At 38.1% G+C, this 18465-nt stretch overlaps 1 protein-coding gene and 1 pseudogene across 3 annotated transcripts; one reads left to right on the top strand and one right to left on the bottom strand.

Annotated features, from left to right (window-relative positions):
* Positions 1 to 1644: 1644 nt before the first annotated feature.
* Positions 1645 to 4515, top strand: LOC129353117 (tripartite motif-containing protein 16-like; annotated as a pseudogene).
* A 175-nt stretch (positions 4516 to 4690) lies between these two features.
* Positions 4691 to 18383, bottom strand: LOC129353126 (WD repeat-containing protein 37). 3 transcript variants are annotated; one of them, XM_055022346.1, is made up of 15 exons: positions 18226 to 18383; positions 15996 to 16193; positions 12154 to 12250; positions 11314 to 11409; positions 10977 to 11041; positions 10695 to 10784; positions 8639 to 8774; positions 8051 to 8122; positions 7911 to 7955; positions 7739 to 7815; positions 7421 to 7655; positions 6680 to 6821; positions 6438 to 6572; positions 5957 to 6071; positions 4691 to 5562 (listed from the first exon to the last, which is right to left on the bottom strand). In XM_055022346.1, the coding sequence occupies exons 2-15, from the start codon at positions 16131 to 16133 to the stop codon at positions 5431 to 5433; spliced, it is 1575 nt and encodes a 524-aa protein (XP_054878321.1). In that variant the 5' UTR covers positions 16134 to 16193; positions 18226 to 18383; the 3' UTR covers positions 4691 to 5430. The 3 variants fall into 3 exon arrangements, with proteins under 3 accessions (XP_054878321.1, XP_054878322.1, XP_054878323.1); XM_055022347.1 differs by having other exon boundaries at positions 15996 to 16189; XM_055022348.1 differs by lacking the exon at positions 10695 to 10784.
* Positions 18384 to 18465: the final 82 nt, after the last annotated feature.

The following is an 18465-nucleotide window of genomic DNA, read 5'->3' as shown; positions in this document are numbered from 1 at the left end:
TGAAGGGATACAATTTTCCTTATATATCAGTAGAAGACCAAGAGCATATGTACAAAATATTTTATCTATATTTTTTCATTAAAGTATTTTTCTGACTTCCTCTTTTACAGACATTTACCTCCAGCGTCACAGGCAGGAAGTAAAGAGGTCTGGTCATGTGACCTTTCACACTTGATGCATGAAATTGATATTGCTTAGAGCAGAAGCTGCATTATTTGATTAAAAAATTTCAATTAGCTGCCAAAAGTCAAAACAGTTCTTTTAGAGGTTCCAAAAGTTAGAAAAAATGTCTGGCAACAATTGTTGCCGGTGGGATTAAACGGGTTAATGTGGCTCTGAAGGTTCAGGTCAGAGTTCATCACTATTCCCAGGTTTTGGGTCTGATCGCTGGTTGTGCACTGACTCTAGACCGGTCCTTTTATGGTCCATAACTTCAGCTTTGTTTCTGTTCAGCTGGAGAAAGTTTTGGCGCATCCACACATTTATCTGTTCTAAGCTTTTATTCGGTGATTGGATGGGTTGACATCGTAATGTAGAGCTCTGTATCGTCCGCATAGTTATGGTAACAAATCTTATTTTTTGTTATAACCTGAGATAGAGGGAGTATATAGATATTGACTTGTATCCGCTTCGAAGCGGATACAAGTACTGCTCTACTGGTACTCCGGTCCAGTACAGTACTGGACCAGAGTCCTACCCAACTCTCCATTCGTTTCAGTAATATGTCAGCTCCACTGAGGGCCACCAGGACCAGCACTGTAGTTCTTCCACAGTCTGTGTTTATATGTTTGGAAGCAGATGCAACTCAACTGCAAAAAAACAGCAACTTTTCTGCAGAAATGAGCTTGCAGTTACTAACGTCACATGATGTTAGTAACAGGGTTAGGGTTAACTCTAACCCCAATGATCATTAACATCACATGATGATAGTAACATCATGTGAGTCAATGAATTGTGTAGCATTGTGGCACACAACACAGCAATCCATGATTGAAATATTTCAAGGACGAGACCAAAGAAACCTTGTCTCATAACTAGATTGACTCCGGACTGCTGCTTCCTCTGTGTGGCATGAATTGGTATTAAACCAGAAGTAAATTTCAATTTTTGAAAAATCACAGTTATCAATTTATGTTTACAGAAAACACAAAATTACATCAACCAGAAAAAAACAAAAACAACTGTCACAAAAGGCTGCAGCAACACGAGACTCTCCTGATAAAAATCAGGAGAGTCTCGTGTTGCTGCAAGGTGTTTTTGGTTTTACTGAGTTATCAAGAACACTCCTTTCATTTACTGGAGAGAAATATCTAATTAAAGTTTGAAATGCTCTTCTGAGATGCATCAACAAAATCTAAATTACCTTTGAGAAAATAATAAAATAGAGATAAGATGTTTCACAGAGGAGCATTAGTAAATATTTAACAAACTTTCTTGCAAATGAGGAGACAGAGTAGATTTACAGCTTTGCTCCTTGTTTTTCAGGCTGGAAAAAATTGATGACGATCTCTTCTTCCTGCTAATGAAAACAAACTTTGTGACTGGGTGGAAACCTCAGATGCTGAAGCTGATTGGCTGCTCTCTCTCTGCAATGAGATATGAATCATATATCAGAGCTCAACCCTGTTTTTGTTTTCAGGAAATGAAACTTTCACAGACAGTGTCAGGAAACGTGGAGCAGAATTAGCTTCATTTGTCTGGATTGACTGAAGAATCTGGTGACGATTCCCTGTGGACACAGATACTGTATGAACTGCAGAAAAAAGTGCAGAGAAAACTTCTGTATCGAGATCTTACCTGGAGAAAAACAACATGTTGGGAGCAGTATTAGAGCAGTTGATGAAGATTGGGGTCCTGGATGCTCCTGCTGATCACTGCTATGCTGGACCTGAAGATGTGGCCTGTAATTTCTGCACTGGAAGAAAACTGAAAGCCATCAAGTCCTGTTTAGTTTGTCTGGCCTCTTATTGTGAGAAACACCTTCAGCCTCATTATGATTGACTCCTTTGAAGAAACACAAGCTGGTGGAGCCGAACAAGAACCTGCAGAAGAACATCTGCTCATGGTGAGGTGATGAAGATGTTCTGCCGCACTGATCAGAAGTGTATCTGTTATGTCTGCCCAGTGGATGAACATAAAGGCCACGACACAGTATCAGCTGCAGCAGAAAGGACTGAGAGGCAGAGAGAGCTGGAGGAGAGACGAGGAAACATCCAGCAGAGAATCCAGGAGAGAGAGAAAGATGTGAAGCTGCTTCAACAGGAGGTGGAGTCCATCAATCACTCTGCTGATAAAAAGTGGAGGACAGTGAGGAGATCTTCACCCAGCTGATCCGTCTCCTCCAGGAAAGAAGCTCTGATGTGAAGCAGCAGATCAGATCCCAGCAGGAAACTGAAGTGAGTCGAGTCAAAGATGTTGAGGAGAAGCTGCAGCAGGAGATCACTGAGCTGAAGAGGAAAGACGCTGAGCTGGAGCAGCTCTCACACACAGAGGATCACAACCAGTTTCTCCTCAACTACCCCTCACTGCCAGCACTCAGTGAGTCCACACACTCATCCAGCATCAACATCCGTCCTCTGAGACACTTTGAGGACGTGGCAGCAGCTGTGTCAGAGCTCAGAGACAAACTACAGGACGTCCTGAGAGACTCATGGACAAACATCTCACTGAAAATCAGGGAGGTGGATGTTCTACTGTCAGAACCAGAACCAAAGAGCAGAGCTGATTTCTTAAGATATTCATGTAAAATCACAATGAATCCAAAAACAGCTCAAACGATGTTGGTACTATCTGAGGGGAAAAGCAAGGTGACATGGATGGATCAACATCAGTCTTATCCAAGTCATCCAGACAGATTCATTGATTACTGGCAGGTTCTGAGTAAAGAGAGACTGACTGGACGTTGTTACTGGGAGGTGGAGTGGAGAGGGATACAGGTTTTTATAGCAGTTGCATATAAAAATATCAGCAGAAGAGGGGAAGAATCTTCATTTGGTGGTAATGAGAAATCCTGGGCATTAGAATGTCGCGAAAATGGTTATGGATTTTATCACGACAGCATCTCAACGTCCGTCTCAGGTCCAGTTTCCTCCAGAGTGGGAGTGTACCTGGATCATGAAGCAGGTATTCTGTCCTTCTACAGCGTCTCTAAAACCATGACTCTGATCCACAGAGTCCAGACCAGATTCACTCAGCCGCTACATGCTGGAGTTTATGTATCATTGGAGTCTACTGTTAAATTCTGTAAACCCAAATAGAGAAAATCCAATTCATTCTCACATGGATTTAGATCTGATTATTGTTTTATGTCTAAACTGTTCAGAAATCATTAGTCAGATTGTCTGCGATTGTTTTTCTTCAATTATTATTTTCTAGTTTTGTTGAAATTGTTTATTTTTCTACATCCATTTGATCCGCATAAGAGTATCTGCTGACTCATCCTCTTGTTGCTTTCAGCTGCAAAGACGGTGAATCTGGTAATAAAGGGACAAATGATTCCTCATGTTGTGAAAATGTCACCACGACTTCAATCACGTTCTTGTTTGAATAAGTTTTGTTGAGCCCTGACACAAACTGGACATATTGTCTCATTGTGGATCTCAGCTGATTTTTAGGAGAAATTTCAGAATAAAGCTTTCATTTTGTTTCAGTTTAGCTGTTGGTGATGGGATGCTGCCCCCTGCAGGAAGTTTGTGTTTTTACATGACATGGACTCCAGGAGTTGTTTATCATTGCTTAATTTTTATTAATTGCATGAAATGTTTAATCACTGAAATAAAACCTTTTATTTCTGTATTTATGTTTGTGTCCTGTAGATATTAAATCGGATTTAAAATCTCTTCTGTTCGTTTGCTTAGAGGAAAAAAGCAACATTTCACCATCCATCCATTTCATAAACATCAACTCAGTTTTACATGTAAATAAAAACAAATCTTCAAAATCAGCAGCCATGAAGCAATAAGACTGATTGCTTCAAAGAAAAAAAAAACATTCTGAAGACTAATTTTGTTTTTAGCAGAACTGAACTGTAATCTGTAAATTTATAAAGTAACAGATGAAAAAATAATTAGAAATACACCACTATGATTTGCCAGTGTTGTAAATTTCATATCTGAGAATTTAGTGAAATATCTCAGCTTTTATTTATGACAAATTATGTTTAAAATAGTCTAATTTAAAAGTACCAACAAAATACCTCAAAACTAATTTTAGTAAAATATGACAAAGCAACTAAACAATTTTATTTAAATATTAAAATTTACTGGATATAAAATCTGTAATAAAAGCAGAAATATATTATGGACGAAGGATGTTTCATAGAATTAGGCATAGCAGAGTTAGACTGTAAATGTAAAACTAATATGTTGAAGTAGATTGTCTTGACAAAGATTTGAAATATTGAAGATATGATTTAGTTTAAGGGGAATTTACTGCATCTGTTCCACTAGTTTACCTTTAAAATGTTTTTCTTTTCTAATTTCAGTTTTCTCCCCATATTTTTCACAGACAGGTTTATTTAAGTCCTTTTTATTTATCCAAATGTTTTAAATTTGTCTGTATTTGCAGATTGTATTGATTTCACTCTAGTTCAATCTATTTTAAACTCTTTTTGTCTTTGGACACATTTGTCTATCATTTGTAAAAACATGCAATACTTTGTGTCGTTAAATAAAATCCCAACAAAACATGATGTAGTTGAAGGTTTTAATAAGTTCGAGGGATATGAATAGTTTTGCACATCAGGAAACAATTCATCCATTGTCAATATATGACCACAAGTTAAACAATAAAGAAGAATTTTTCCTTAAAAAATAAAATCTGTAACAGACAATATTTTAAACAAACAAAAACAAGGTGCATAAAGTTTCTGCAGAGATTGAGAATCTCTGAAGAGAAAACTGCCTAAATAATCAGGAATCTGTTGCTGATCTGATCTGTCTTGTCTGTCTGTAAGAGGAAAACATGGCTCTAAATTTATACAGAAAAAACTTAAGAGATAACAGGAACTATGTGCAACACCAAACCACAAAAAATCACAGATGTTTCCTTTAATCTGCCACCTGAAGCAAACATTAGATCTGGAGTTTTGGAGCTAAAAGCAGCAGGAAGCAGCAGAGAAACATGTTAACTTGCAGTAAGCAGCAGCTTCTGTACATTGTTTGTGCTTTCATCAGTGAGTGGTTCAGAGGTTTGCCTTTGTTGCTAACAGTGACGGAACGTGAGACAGATGATTTTCATCTCCTCGACCTGGAGAAAGTCTGATCCGAGGAACTTCAACAATCCTAAGGCTTTAAAGACCGACTCCATGGAGTCACTAACATCTAAACTAAACTGCTTACATCTGTCGAGACACAAACACGCTGTGGGTGAGGTTTCTCCCTGTGTGCTAACAACATGAAGAAGGAGGAGAAGAAGAAGAAGAAGAAGAGGTCATTTCTCCTGCAGCAGAGCAGGGATGTTGATGTTCCAGCCGATGGCCTGCCTGTCGAAGCCGCAGGTGAACAGGTTGCAGGCGGTGTTGTCCTCACACCAGGCGGAGCAGCAAACCATCCGACGGTGACCCTGAACAAGAGCCACCAATAATCACCTCTGGTCCAACAGTGATCACTAAAAATTCAATCAACAGTTCCTTCAGACATCATTGGGCTCTGGCCCAGATTTACCTACAAACTGAAAGTTAAATGGTAGAAACTATGATGACAGAAAATCCTCTAAAGTTGTGGATTTTCAGGATTTTTCCAACTCTCGACTCCATCCATTCCAAGGGTATTTTTGGAGTTTCGCCATGGGTATTTTTGGAGTTTCGCCATGGCAAAAAATAATTTCCCACATCTTGAGAGTGAGCTGGTCAGTTTGGACTGTACCAAATAGTTTAAAATTTTATTTTATTCATCTACTTGTCTATAAAATTTATCACCCTTAAAGTGCATCTGGAGTTCACTTCCTGCCGACTGACCTGTCTGTTGCTCCGCGGCAGCCGAGCCAGTCGCACTCCGGACATGTCGAACAGTCGGACCTGCCGATTGTCGTGAGGAAGGGCGATGATCTTCTGGTTCACCGACACGCTGATCCTGATGGGAAACAGGAAGTAGAATAATTATCCCTAACTTCCTGCTGCACAGGACTCCTCCTATAAACTGCTGATTTCACATTTATTTCACACAAACCACCAAAACAAGTAACCAGTTGGACTTTACAATTAGTAATAAGTTTTATTTTCCCAAATTTTTCTAAATTACTGTTGAGGATTGAAGTATCCATTTTGAACACATGAAACAGGTTTTGCAGTTTTCACCGATTTAAAAATGGTCGCATTGTTGTGCAAATGCACCAGATGACTGAGAAAAACCAACATTTCTCACAGTCTGCAGAACGTTTTCACATTAAGTTACATTATTTTACACTAACAGAGCGTCGGCAGACTGCAGCTCACACACCTGTTGACAGCAGAGTCGGTGCGAATGGTTGCTATGGGCGACCGCATGTTCTTCAGGTCCCACACTTTGACGGTGCGGTCGTCGCTGCCCGACACCACGTTGTCTCCAACGGTGAAGACAGCGGACGTCACCGTGCTGCAGGGGACCAGGGCACAGCTTTTATATGCTTGTTTTCATTCAGGAAACCTGCAGAATTTTAGTTGTTTTCTAGATGTTTAGATGCTTGTTTGCGTCAGACTGACTCTGTGTGTCCCTGGAAGACGTTGACGGAGTGGATGGACGGGTCTCTGAAGTCCCACAGCCTGAAGGTGGTGTCTCTGGAGGAAGTGACCACCAGGCGCTGGTTGGGGTGTGTGCAGCAGTGGGTCAGCTCCTGATCATGACCTTCACAGACACATTTGTTTCAAAGCTTTGATGTGTTCCTTGAGTTAAATGGTGAAACTGCCTCACATGTCAAAAGGCAAAACAAAAAGAAAACAACCAAATGCAATTGATAGACACTAAAACCAACATCTGAGCAGCAGCAGCCCCTGAATGACATGAGTAGAGCAGTATGACTTCATTTCATTTTACAGATCTTGTTTGTTCATTGTGCATGCAGTTTTGTGGCGACTGTGATGTGTGTTGTGTGTTTCTTGTGCCATTGCCAAAGATAAATTTCCATTTTATGTAAGTTTAATGGACAATAAAGGAGTCTAAAGTCTATAAAGGCCTTACAGGGGAAACCAGCTGGAGAACAGTGTGGGTTGCCAGGTATCAGACTGGACTTCTGATTTGTGACGTTACATTCAGGTGAATTTTTTAAACAGCTTGTTTTCAAGACACCCATAAACATGAACTTACTGCCTAAAACTGGCTGGATGTTTGTTTTTTAGTCTGTTTTTAGAAGCAGCTGAGATCCAAATACAAGTACAAAACATGCTAAACTTAGTATAAGTCGTCCCCTTTAAACTGAACCCGACTCTAACCCTGGAGCATCCTACCAGTGAGCGAGTGGACCAACTCCGAGGTCTCCACGTCGTACAGGTTGGCGGCTCGGTCCCAGGAGGCCGTCACCACCTGTTTGCCCCCCACCAGCCAATCGGCAGCGATCACCACGCCCTGATGGCTGCGCAGCGTCGTGGTCGGTACGCGGACCGAAGGGCAGTCGTTCGGGCCCTCCGCGTCGGCGTCAGCGTCGTCTTTATCTGAGGAGTCCACGTCGTCTTCACAGGGCGTCTGCAGGACGGACAGGGGAGTGAATCGGAAATCAAATCTGCTGGAGTCGCTGTGATGAGCGAACAGCTGCAGACCAGGCTTACAGTGGTGTCAGCGACGGGCTGAGGAGTGGGAAGCTGCACCATGTACCTCCAGATGTGAGCCGTCTGATCTCCAGAGGCTGCAGGGGAGAGACGGAGAGTTTAATGAGCATAAAAACGGAGCCGGAGTAATTTATCTAATAAATATCTGAATGATGGAAGTGTGGATGGTTACCAGTCAGAGCCATCTGCTCACTGGGGTGGAACTTAATGGAGTTAACTGAGGAAAAACAGACCAAACATCAATGAAACTTGCCGTTTCCATTCCGTCCAACAATGCTACAACACATTATGATCAAATATTTTGGATGCTACCTGATCCCTGGTGGCCCAGGTACTTGAGGAGGCACTTTCCGGTCTCAATGCTCCACAGCATGGCAGTGTGGTCTGTCAGGATCAATTCAATACAAATAAAATCTTCTACTATAATTATTTTTTATTATTTTAAAATAAATCAAAAGTTTTGGACATGAGGAATCAATATAGTAAATTTATTGCAAATATTTCCAAAGTAAAACCACACAGATCTGATTTTGATTTTTTTTTAAAAATTATAAAAAATAATTGTGAAATTATTAATGCATTATTGTGAAATATGCATTGTAGATGCATGTTTATAGTTTTTAAACTGTTAAGCTAAACCATCTATATTACAGGGTGTCAGAATTTGATACAGATTTGGGTAAATATGTTGGTATGGAAAAAGTAAATGCAAGAAATGTTAGGAAAACAAATCATCTAAAAAGAGAAAGCAAACAACAATAACACAATTACTTGACACTGACAATAAATCTGTCCAGGTTTTATTGGACAAACGGCAGAAGAAGCCAAAATATTGAAGGCAGAACAGGGAAAGAAGCAAAACAGGAAAAACATTTAAGTTGTATTTAAGTCGGCGCGTACCTGCAGACGCGGTGCCGAGCACCACAGGCTGGGCCCGCGTGGCGCTCAGGTCCCAGATGCCGTCCCTGTGGCCCACATACTCCTTCACCAGCTGGCAAACCGCTCTGGACGTGGTCGCTTTGAAGCTGGACACAATCTGACACCGATGCCACGACAACGTTACAACAGAACGGCGAAAATGCAACGGCAGGGTTCCTGAACGCAGCTTCTTAAAATGGAATCACCACTTTTTGGTTTTCTTTTTATTCTGAGGGATTCTCTTACCTTTATTGGCACCTTTTTAATCAAATAAAGCTGCTTTTCTTTAACTTTATTTGATTTATTAAGCTGATCTCACTTTGTTTAACTTGAACTGATCCCATTTTATTTTTTCAGAGCTGTGCAGGAATCCTGTTCTTAGGGAGGAAGCAGGTCAGGAGGAAATGCTCTGCAGGGTCCTTGTAGTACACCAGGGCTAAGAAGCTTTAAGTTTACTTTACATATTAGTCTGAGGCCATTTATTGACTAATTTAATAACCTTTTGTACGGTTTAAAATCAACTAAAGTAGGTATAAACCCTGCAAACCTTTTGGTGAAAAAAAAAACATTGGCTAATAGCAAAAACATATCTGCAACAGAAAGATAAAATCAACATAAATGGGTCCAATTATTCTGGATCAGTAGATAAAAAGGTTGATCAAAACAGCTCAAAGGACAAAAACAGGTTATCATTAATGTATCAGTTGAATCAAGGTTTGATGGAGGCGTTTACATTAAAGATGGGAATGATGCAAACAGGAGTCCTGGTGCGTTTTGGACACAAACTGCTAAATAAGTTCAGACTGAAATGAAGGAGGAGAAAAAAAGGCATCATTCATCTGAAAGGAAGTTCAGTATTCCTGTTCAACAGAGACAGTCTAAAAATATTTATTTCTTCAAATGACTCAAGCAGATGGAAAATCCTGCTGCTGATTGTTAGTGAGTAAAAGACTCCAGCAGCAGAAAACTGAATGGACTTTATGGGACAGTGAAGTAAATTATTTGCGATGGATCCAGAAATGATTCCAGCTCAATACTGATGCATGATGATGCAGTTAAAGTAAAGGTGCAGCAGCAGCAGCAGCAGCAGCAGCAGGGACTGAGGGGAGTTGATGGTTTTAGCACTGCAGAGTAAAGCTGTGAGCACTGAGTCTGAAGCACCCAGCTGTTAGTGAGCTACAGTTTGTACATCAAAACCTTACCAAGTATGTTTGGTTTAGTTTCTAGTGCAAATTTCTTACTACACTTAAAATAAAACAAAACTAATTTGCAAGTAATTTTTCAGCAACAAACAGGAGCTTGTTTTACGTCAATGTTTCCTTAATTTTGCTTAAAAAATGCTTGTTTCACTTATAGAAAGACATTTTCTTGTGTTATAAGCAAAATAATTTCCCAATGGAACTAGAACTTTTACTAGAAGCATTTTTCCAGCAAAATTAAGAAATTACTGACTTATAACAAGCTCCTATTTCTTGCTGAAACAGTATGCATAAGCAAGTTTTGTGTCATTTCAAGTGTACTAAAATATTTGCACAAGAAACTAAACAAAAATACTTGTTAAGATGTTGTGTTTTTGCAGATTGAGGTGTGCAGTCTGCTGCAGCCAAACACTGATTCAAACCCAAACGCAGAGCGCCGAGCAGAACGTGAAGTCTGTTGGAAAACATGACGGGCTGAGCAGACTGCACACTGGATGTCTCTGAGCAACAGTCTAAGTCAGCATCTGAATCCCCTTTCTGGGTGAATCTCCTACTTTTGGCGTAAGAAGCGTGTAAATAACAGCTGCTTTATGCTAAAGACGTCTCCACAGTGTACCATTATGTGAATGCCAAAAAGAAGCTAAATCAAAGCCAAAGAGATGCAACTGAAAACAAGCCTGTTAGTGAGATAAGAGGAGTTTTATCTCACGCAGAAACTGAGAGAAAAGCTCAAACTCCTACATTTGAATGACCAAGTCTCGTGGGGAGGAAGTGTCGACCCCCTGGCTTGGCTGTTCATGCATATTGGCACACAAGGGGGGAGAAATTTTACAAGTTACCCATGAGTCTCCACCCCACAACTCCCAACTGGTTACGTTGAAGTTGCGGGATCCGCCTACTACTCTGGCATGGCAAGAATTTGAACGCGGCTATGAGTGAAAAAAGACAGCAGTTCCTCTCTTTAACATCAACATCAGTTCATATTTCACTCAAGAACCCACAGTTCTCTTCTACCCATATCTAAATGAAATATTATAACATTTTATTTAACCTTATTAATTCTGTAAACAGAACAGTAACAGGAAATGAAAAATGAAATCCACTGATAGTGAAGTCTGTACCTTGCTTGTGGACGCCTTGTAGGTTGTTTTCAGTTTCTGAGACAGCTGGCTGGTGCTGTGGCTTGCTGCGCATCAAAACAGATGAAGACAAAGAAATCAAGAGATTCAGCCACAATCTCCAAACTCATCTCACCTTTCACACGTCAATAAAAGACAAAAACCTAAACTAAACTGCAATACTGAAAAGAAAATTAGTATAGAATTGTTATTGCACCAAGCAAACAAAAATGATCTTAAACAGGAAAGGTTTAGCCTTGTTTATCATAAGATGGGGATAAAATGAAAGGTTTTGTGCATTTTTATACGTTCATTAAATATGTCTGATGAAATGACTCACCTTTCGTTTTCAGAGCTCCTTTTGCTAAATCTGCTCCTTCACCCGCTTGTCCGTCTGCAGTCAAGCGATCGTTCAGGGATTCGATTTCTCTGCGGACTGAAAGTCACAGGACGCTTCGGTTAGCAGTTTCAGTGGCTACAGACAGAGGTCCTGCAAAGTTTTGGTGTTTGCAGCAGGTCACAAATAGATCTTTATTCACGGTGATTAAGACTCTATGTAGAAAAGCTCTGGACAAGTTAAGTCAAATCTAAAACATTTAATTTCAGTTCATCAAAAAAAATCACCTTAAAAACCAAAAGTGCGAAGCTTTTTCATCTAACAAACCTTCAAGTTGCTCATAGAAATTATTTTCAAACAACTGCAACTATAAAACTAGCAGGAGAAATAAAAAAGTCAAAATGATTACTTTTAGTGAAGCTAGCTTGAAGGCAAAGCTCAGATTTATTCTGTTGAGTAGTTACTAGAAGTCATTAGCTTACCTGCATTACATGGAGCCATTTTCATTCCTTTTGAAGTTGGATTTAAAGTTAAACTTATATCAAGATATATTTTAAACCTCTGTATTGGAGAGCTGTTCATTTTGTTGCTAAATTAAGATTTTTATTGAAGAGGATTGACAATAAATTATAAAAATTGATTATTTGGTCATAACCCAAGCTAAGCTGACAACAGCTAGAGCTTCTTCTGAAATCCAAACCGTCCCTCTGATGTTGAGTTAGATAACAGATTTAAGAGCTGCTTGGAGACTTTTAGAGCCAAAACCTGCAACTAAAATATTACAAAACACTTTGCAAATGTTACAATCAGAGAAAAATCTTCCAGCAGTTTTGGTAAACTTACGTTCGATATTTTCCAGGTAAAGGTTTTCGAACTCTCTCTCGATCTGATTGAACAGATCCAACAGGTTGGTCCTCAGGGACCGAGGCAGTTTGGAGTCCTGCAAGATGAAAGAAATGCTAATATAAGTACAACTGGAACCAAATTAAAAGACATTTTGTTCCTCACTGTCTGAAGTTAAATCAGACAAAACTTTTCTTGTTTTTAGGTCATTTAGAATCACTAAAATTATTTATTTTTTCTAATTTGCAGAAAACTGGGTGAACCCAAAAGGTTTGGCCCAACTCATCCAGTTAAAAGAGAATTATCCCTGATATTGTAAACTTCTGAATTCGAAAAGAAATGTAAAAAATTTCTTGCTGTTTTCTGGCATTAAACCAATAGAGATCATTTTGGTGATTCTAATTAATCTAAAATGAGAGACGTTTGGTCTAAATGTAAATATATGGCTTCAACTGCTTTGCAAGACTGGTTGTAAAAATAATTTAAAAGTTGTGCAAAACTTTTAATTGCAGCTCAGTTTCAAACATGTCCATAAAACCTCCAAAATGAATCAAACACCTGCTGACTGGCATTTAAAACAGAAAATCCAGATCTGAGGAAGGAAGAAAATCAAAATGAACAGAGCAGATTTGTTTCCTTCACAGAAAATAAAAATTAAATCAAGCTTAGACTTGCTGGTTCACAACCATTATGAGCTCATGTTATAAAAATGTTTTGCGAGTATAATGTAAAAGTAGTTTCTCTCAGTCTCTCTGCCAGTTTTCACCTCTATCCAAACACAGATTTATATATCTTTTCCTCTTTAACATGAATTATCCCTCAATCTGTTTTAGCAGCTTAAATCATGAGCACAGATTAAATCCTGCATCGTTTACAGCTGGAGATCAGCAGGAACAGCACAGCTGCATTTCCTTGGCAAAGCAGAGAGCAGATCTCTGTTTTAGCTGAACTGATTCTCGCTGCAACGTTTTCAAAGAAAACCAGTCGAGCCTGAAGCCGACGGCGGAGCGCTCAGTGCCACGGCACAAACTCTGGGCAGAAATAAAAGGCTTGGCAGGAATCACGGCGCGGTGGCGTTCTATCAAATGAGACGTGATTATGAGAATAATTTACAAAAGAAAGCAATAATGGAGCAGATTTCTCAAGCCCTGTATTCAATAACTTTGATTTATTTTTAGTTATGATCATTATAAAAAAAACAATATAAAACTTAAATGTAATTAGGAACAATATACTAATAATTGCCCGAAACAAAGATCCTTATTTAGAAAAGGAGGATGGTGGAAATATTCATAAACAGTAGAGAAACAAGAAAGCTCCTTACCAGGACTAATCTGATAACTGGTGTGAGTATTAATAATTACAAACACTTCATTTAAATGTTTGGTTGAAATCTAGAAAAAGAAAAGGTGATGCTGCTTTTATCCTTTGCAAAAAAATCAAAATACACTGCAAAATAAAAAATCTATCAATCTATCTATCTATGATAAGCAGAGGTGGACAGAGTGGAAATACTTCAACATATTTTTATTCAAATAAATATAAAAAGTAGCCGTCCAAGAAGTTACTGAAGAAAGAATAAAGCATTTTGTGAAAAGTTTACTCAAGTACTCAGTAATTGATCAAATTATCAATCACTTAATATTTAAAAATTACATTTTCAGATGGACCAAATTATAAAGTTAAGAGGAAACTTTGGTGTTTTATGGACAAAAATTGCAAAAATTCATACAAGCAACAACAACAAAAAAGAAAATCAAGAAAAAGAAATTTTTACAAATCAGTTTATTTCAATAGGCCAAATTCACCATCATGTTATTTTCAGTTGTAATTCTAGAGTTGGCCACTTGGTGTCACAGTGCGTACGAGGTTATCAATGTCGGACGGGTTATTGATCTGTGAATCCGAAACAACATCAGCTGATTCCAGAAAGCAGGTGGATCAAATAAATGAGATCATTAAAGGCGAGCAGAAGATCATGAGAAAAAGTTACTAGGAGAAATTTTCTCCTAATTTCTCCTTTTAAACACCAACATTCCAGAACTGGACTTACCAGAACTACTTACTAAATAACTGCCGGAATCATTTCACAGACACAACAGCTACTCTCTCAGCTCTAACAACCTACCCTAAACTATCGGCTACTGCAACTTACCTCCATTCTCCCAAACAAGTCCAGATTATCAGACGACTGAAACCAGAAGGGACCAGAGTGAAAACAAAAAGATCACAACAAACGCTTAAAGGGGTTCAAATCCCAAAATATTCATCTACTGTGTTTCCAGAAAATTATGGCTGTATTACACAAAAATTCCCACAAGATTATGTTTATTCAAAGCTAAAATAATATCAAGTGTTCAGTTTTAACCTCCCACTGGTAAATAACTGAAAGCCGTTATAATAAAGACAACCGCAGCCTCTTGATGTTCATATTTCCCATTAAATCAGTAAGATGGATATCACACTAAAAACTGAGACCCTAAAAGTCTAAAACTGCTTCTCTGGACAAAAAATATTGCAAAATATAAATATTAATCCCAATAGTGCTGTTTTCCAGTTCCAGAAATAAAAAAAAAAACAGTTTGAGTTACATGATGATGCAGAGAAATAAAGAAATGAAAACAATGAGAGAAACTTTTTAAAGCTTTTAACCAAATATCTGAATCTAAAAATCGATCTATTTTATGCAATGACAAAGAGTCCAACTCCAGAGTGGTCCTGCCTTCGGTTTGGAAAAACAAAACTAATTCAATGATTCAGCTAATTTCACTCCACAATAGATGATCAATCAGCATGATTGCCTCTGATTGATAATTAGCTGGGCAAATACCAATTATATTGTCATAAAATGTTTTAAAAAGGACTGAAAGTTGGAGAGATGTGCCCCTTCAAGGCAAATATTTTTTGTAATTTTTTCATTTTCTTTATCAATCTAAATGATTGTGTCACTAGAAAATCAATCCATGGAACGATCAATCAAGTGATTGTTGTTTTGAGACAGTTTTCAATATAATGATAATAACAGAATGAGGCAAGAACTCATTCTCAAAGATTAATAAACTTTAAATTCTAATGAATTAAACTCAGGAACTGGAAGATATTTTAAATATCCAAACAAAATAAATAAACCAAATAGAAACAACAGATGAAATAAATCATCTCTGTAAACTAAACTGTCCTTCAAAATAAGAGCAAGTTGTGACCAAACTGAAGACTTTTATCATCCAGTTTTTGGAAGAAAGAAAACAATAAATCATACAAATAGAAATTACTGTGCTTGTTTTAATTGATCATGTGATTGATTTATTGCTGATTGCAACAGACCTGGTCATTAAGTTCAATAAAATAAACTCAAAGATTCGTTTTTTGCTCCCACAACAACATAAAACAGGATTCCTGCCTAATAGAAGAAAACAGCTGACAAATGAATGCGTCAAACAAATTCACATAGAGAAGTTACTCTCCCCTTTTCAACACTAGCATAACTCTTTCTTTCTCACTGCTTTACTGTGTGTTCTGAAGGTAAATATAGATAAATCTGATTTATTCTGCACCCAACAGCTTTAACTCCTGTCAAACTGAAGCAAAACCAGCCTCTATCCAAGCGATTCCCTAATCCAGCTGTCCCCAGCTAAATGAAAATAACCTTACATCAATAATGCAGTAATTGCAGCATGCTTAAGCCAGCAATAATGTCCTCTAAACAGCTGCACTAAAAGCTAATTGGCTTAGGCTTACGGGTGCAGCCAGCAGGACAGCGGGCTAACAGCGACAGGCAGCAGTTTGACATTTAAACAGGAACAGCAGGAGGTTTCTGAGGCGTGGGAGCCTCAGGTGATCACCTGTCCCTCCAGCAGCTCCCTCTGCAGGCCCGAGCGATCCTGCTCCGTGCTGTTGGTCCGGCGGATGGACAGGCTGTGGGACTTCCTCTTCTGCTTGGCCTGGCGGGAGCCGGAGCTGCTGCTATTCTCCACAGGCATGGCTCTGATGTTCGGCGTTCTGAAGGAACGCAGAGAGGCGGATTGGACTTGGCAGCCTGGCTGGTGTGAAGGTGTTAACCGGCGAGATGAACGGAGCGTGAAAACAGGATTGAAGAGCGTTTTTAGTCAGTGGGTAGCATAAGGTAGACACAAAAGAGACTAAATGAGAAAGCAGAAATATCACGATGAGACCGAAACATGAAAAATATCTGCAGATGCATTTCTTTGTCAACATTTCTTTGTCAACTTTTTGCTATTCAAATTGAAAAAGATGCAATTATGATCATATTTATTATTTTTATTATTGATTACAGAACATCTTAAGTCTGTTTGTTCTTTTGCACATTAATATCATTCATCATAAATTAATTAATATTTAAAAATCAGATGGACTATAATATAAAATTCAGTGTAAAATTAGGGCATTTTAAGGACCTGATGAAAGTTCAATGTCGCAAAAATACTCCTAAAAGTACTTTTGTTTAAAAAAAGTAACTCAAGTAAATGTAACTAGTTACTACTCAACTCTGGTTATAGGTAACTTTTCAGGAATCTTGTTTTAAGTCAAAAATTCTTTAATATTAAGAATTCTGGTTCTATTGAAAGATTATTTCACTTATAAGATGGTAAAAATGTCATGTCATAAGTGAAATAATCTACCAGTGGAATTAGTAGTTTTTCCATCAACATTAAACAATGATTGACTCTAAACAAGCTCCTAACACCTCCTGACAAGTAACTTGTAAGTTTATTTTGTCTTATTTCAAGTTTACTAAGATATTTGCAATATAAACTAGACCAAAAATATTTGGTCATTTTTTTGTTTTTACATTGTATTCCTTGAAAATGGTCTCAAAATAACAGTACTATTATAAATCGCAATAACATGTGGGGCGATTCAGCACTAGAAGTAAGATCACCAACCAAATATAGCATCTAACAAGCTGATATTGATGCTGCAGTAACAGCTGTGATTCAATATTGTAGCACTGTAAACAAAACTCCAGGAAACAGCAATTGTTTGCATGTTTGGCTTTTCTATCCAACTAATCCGTTGATAAAATCTGACACCTGGTTGTCCTTTTATACCCACAGTAAATATTAGTGGAGATACTGGCGCTATAATAAACAGTTTTGAATGTCATGATGGGAGAAAACAAGAGAAGAAGCAAAATTGAAATGTGGAATATTATAGACCAAGGATATTGTCATATTCAATAAATTAGAATATTGTCATATTCAATAAATTAGAATATGTGACAAATACTTGAGAAAAATACAACTTTAAACAGGTATTAAACATATATTTTGTATTTGAAAATATTTTTTGTTCTCATGTAACATTCTAAATTTAAAAATCATGTTTTCATTCATTTTAATTGGAAAATCATCATAATTTATATAAATAAAAGCCTAAACACGTCACTTCGTGTGTAATTGATCTATATGTTTGATTTTCTGAAATAATTTACCTTTTCTATACTCTGCTTCAAAATAGTTCATATTTTTACAAAAAAAAATTGCAACTGCCTTCTTATTTTAGTTTTTATATGACAAGAAATAATCAATAGCGCTCTTTTTTGATGCACAGCCTTTTTTTGTAAGAACTAGCTGTCAAAGATTGATCAACACGCCCTTTATTGTCTTTCATTTCTGGGGAAAGTCTGAGGATGTTGATGGCAGATTTAAAGCTAAGCCCAGCTGACTCGATGCTTTTATTTGCCCTTGAACTAACAGAAGGTCTGAGGACACTCAGAAATGAAACATCTGTCCCTCTGTCTCCAGTTTTCCAGCAGACACTGCTCCTCTCTTCTCCAGCGGAATAAAACACCTTTGTCTGGCTTATCAGACTGTCTGCTCGGCTCCTTTTGTTCACGTAGCAAAAATAAAAACGCAGCGATCACACATTAAATGCTGAAAATCTGTCATTTAGTGCTAAATAAGACACGTTTAAGAGCCAGCTTAAGTTAAAAACTGAGTCATTTCTCTGGACTCTTAATACGTTAAGTCAAGCTAACGCTATCCTCCCCCTATTAGCAGCTAATAGGCTAACGGAAAAAGACGACCGGTCAAATCACTACAGCAAACTTACCGGAAAGTCCGCTAATGCTGCTTTTTGTTCCGGGGTGTGGTTCCTGTTTCTGTTCCGTTTGTCATGGTTTTAATTTGTGCTAAAGGTTTGCTATTTAAATCCGTGTTGACAGCTTCACAGAACCGTTACAAATGCGCGAGAAACGATAACGAAGCCAATTCCGGCCCGGAGCTTTTCACAATAAAAGCACGAACACTTAAGTCAGCTGAGCATTTATCTATACATAAATGTATTTATACA

The sequence above is a fragment of the Poeciliopsis prolifica genome, unplaced genomic scaffold (assembly GCF_027474105.1).
Source record: "Poeciliopsis prolifica strain line A6 unplaced genomic scaffold, Auburn_PproV2 SCAFFOLD084, whole genome shotgun sequence".
NCBI lineage: Eukaryota > Metazoa > Chordata > Actinopteri > Cyprinodontiformes > Poeciliidae > Poeciliopsis > Poeciliopsis prolifica.
Note: the sequence above shows the minus strand (reverse complement) of the source record. Positions and strands in the feature narration are given on the sequence as shown.

Excerpts from the sequence above, each read along its gene's own strand:
- LOC129353126 (XM_055022346.1), bottom strand. The coding sequence starts at position 16,133 with ATGCCTGTGGAGAATAGCAGCAGCTCCGGCTCCCGCCAGGCCAAGCAG. Across the intron at positions 8,123-8,638 it reads GCTCGGCACCGCGTCTGCAG|ACCACACTGCCATGCTGTGG; the intron begins GTACGCGCCGAC and ends TGATCCTGACAG. Across the intron at positions 6,822-7,420 it reads GTTGGTCCACTCGCTCACTG|GTCATGATCAGGAGCTGACC; the intron begins GTAGGATGCTCC and ends GTGTCTGTGAAG.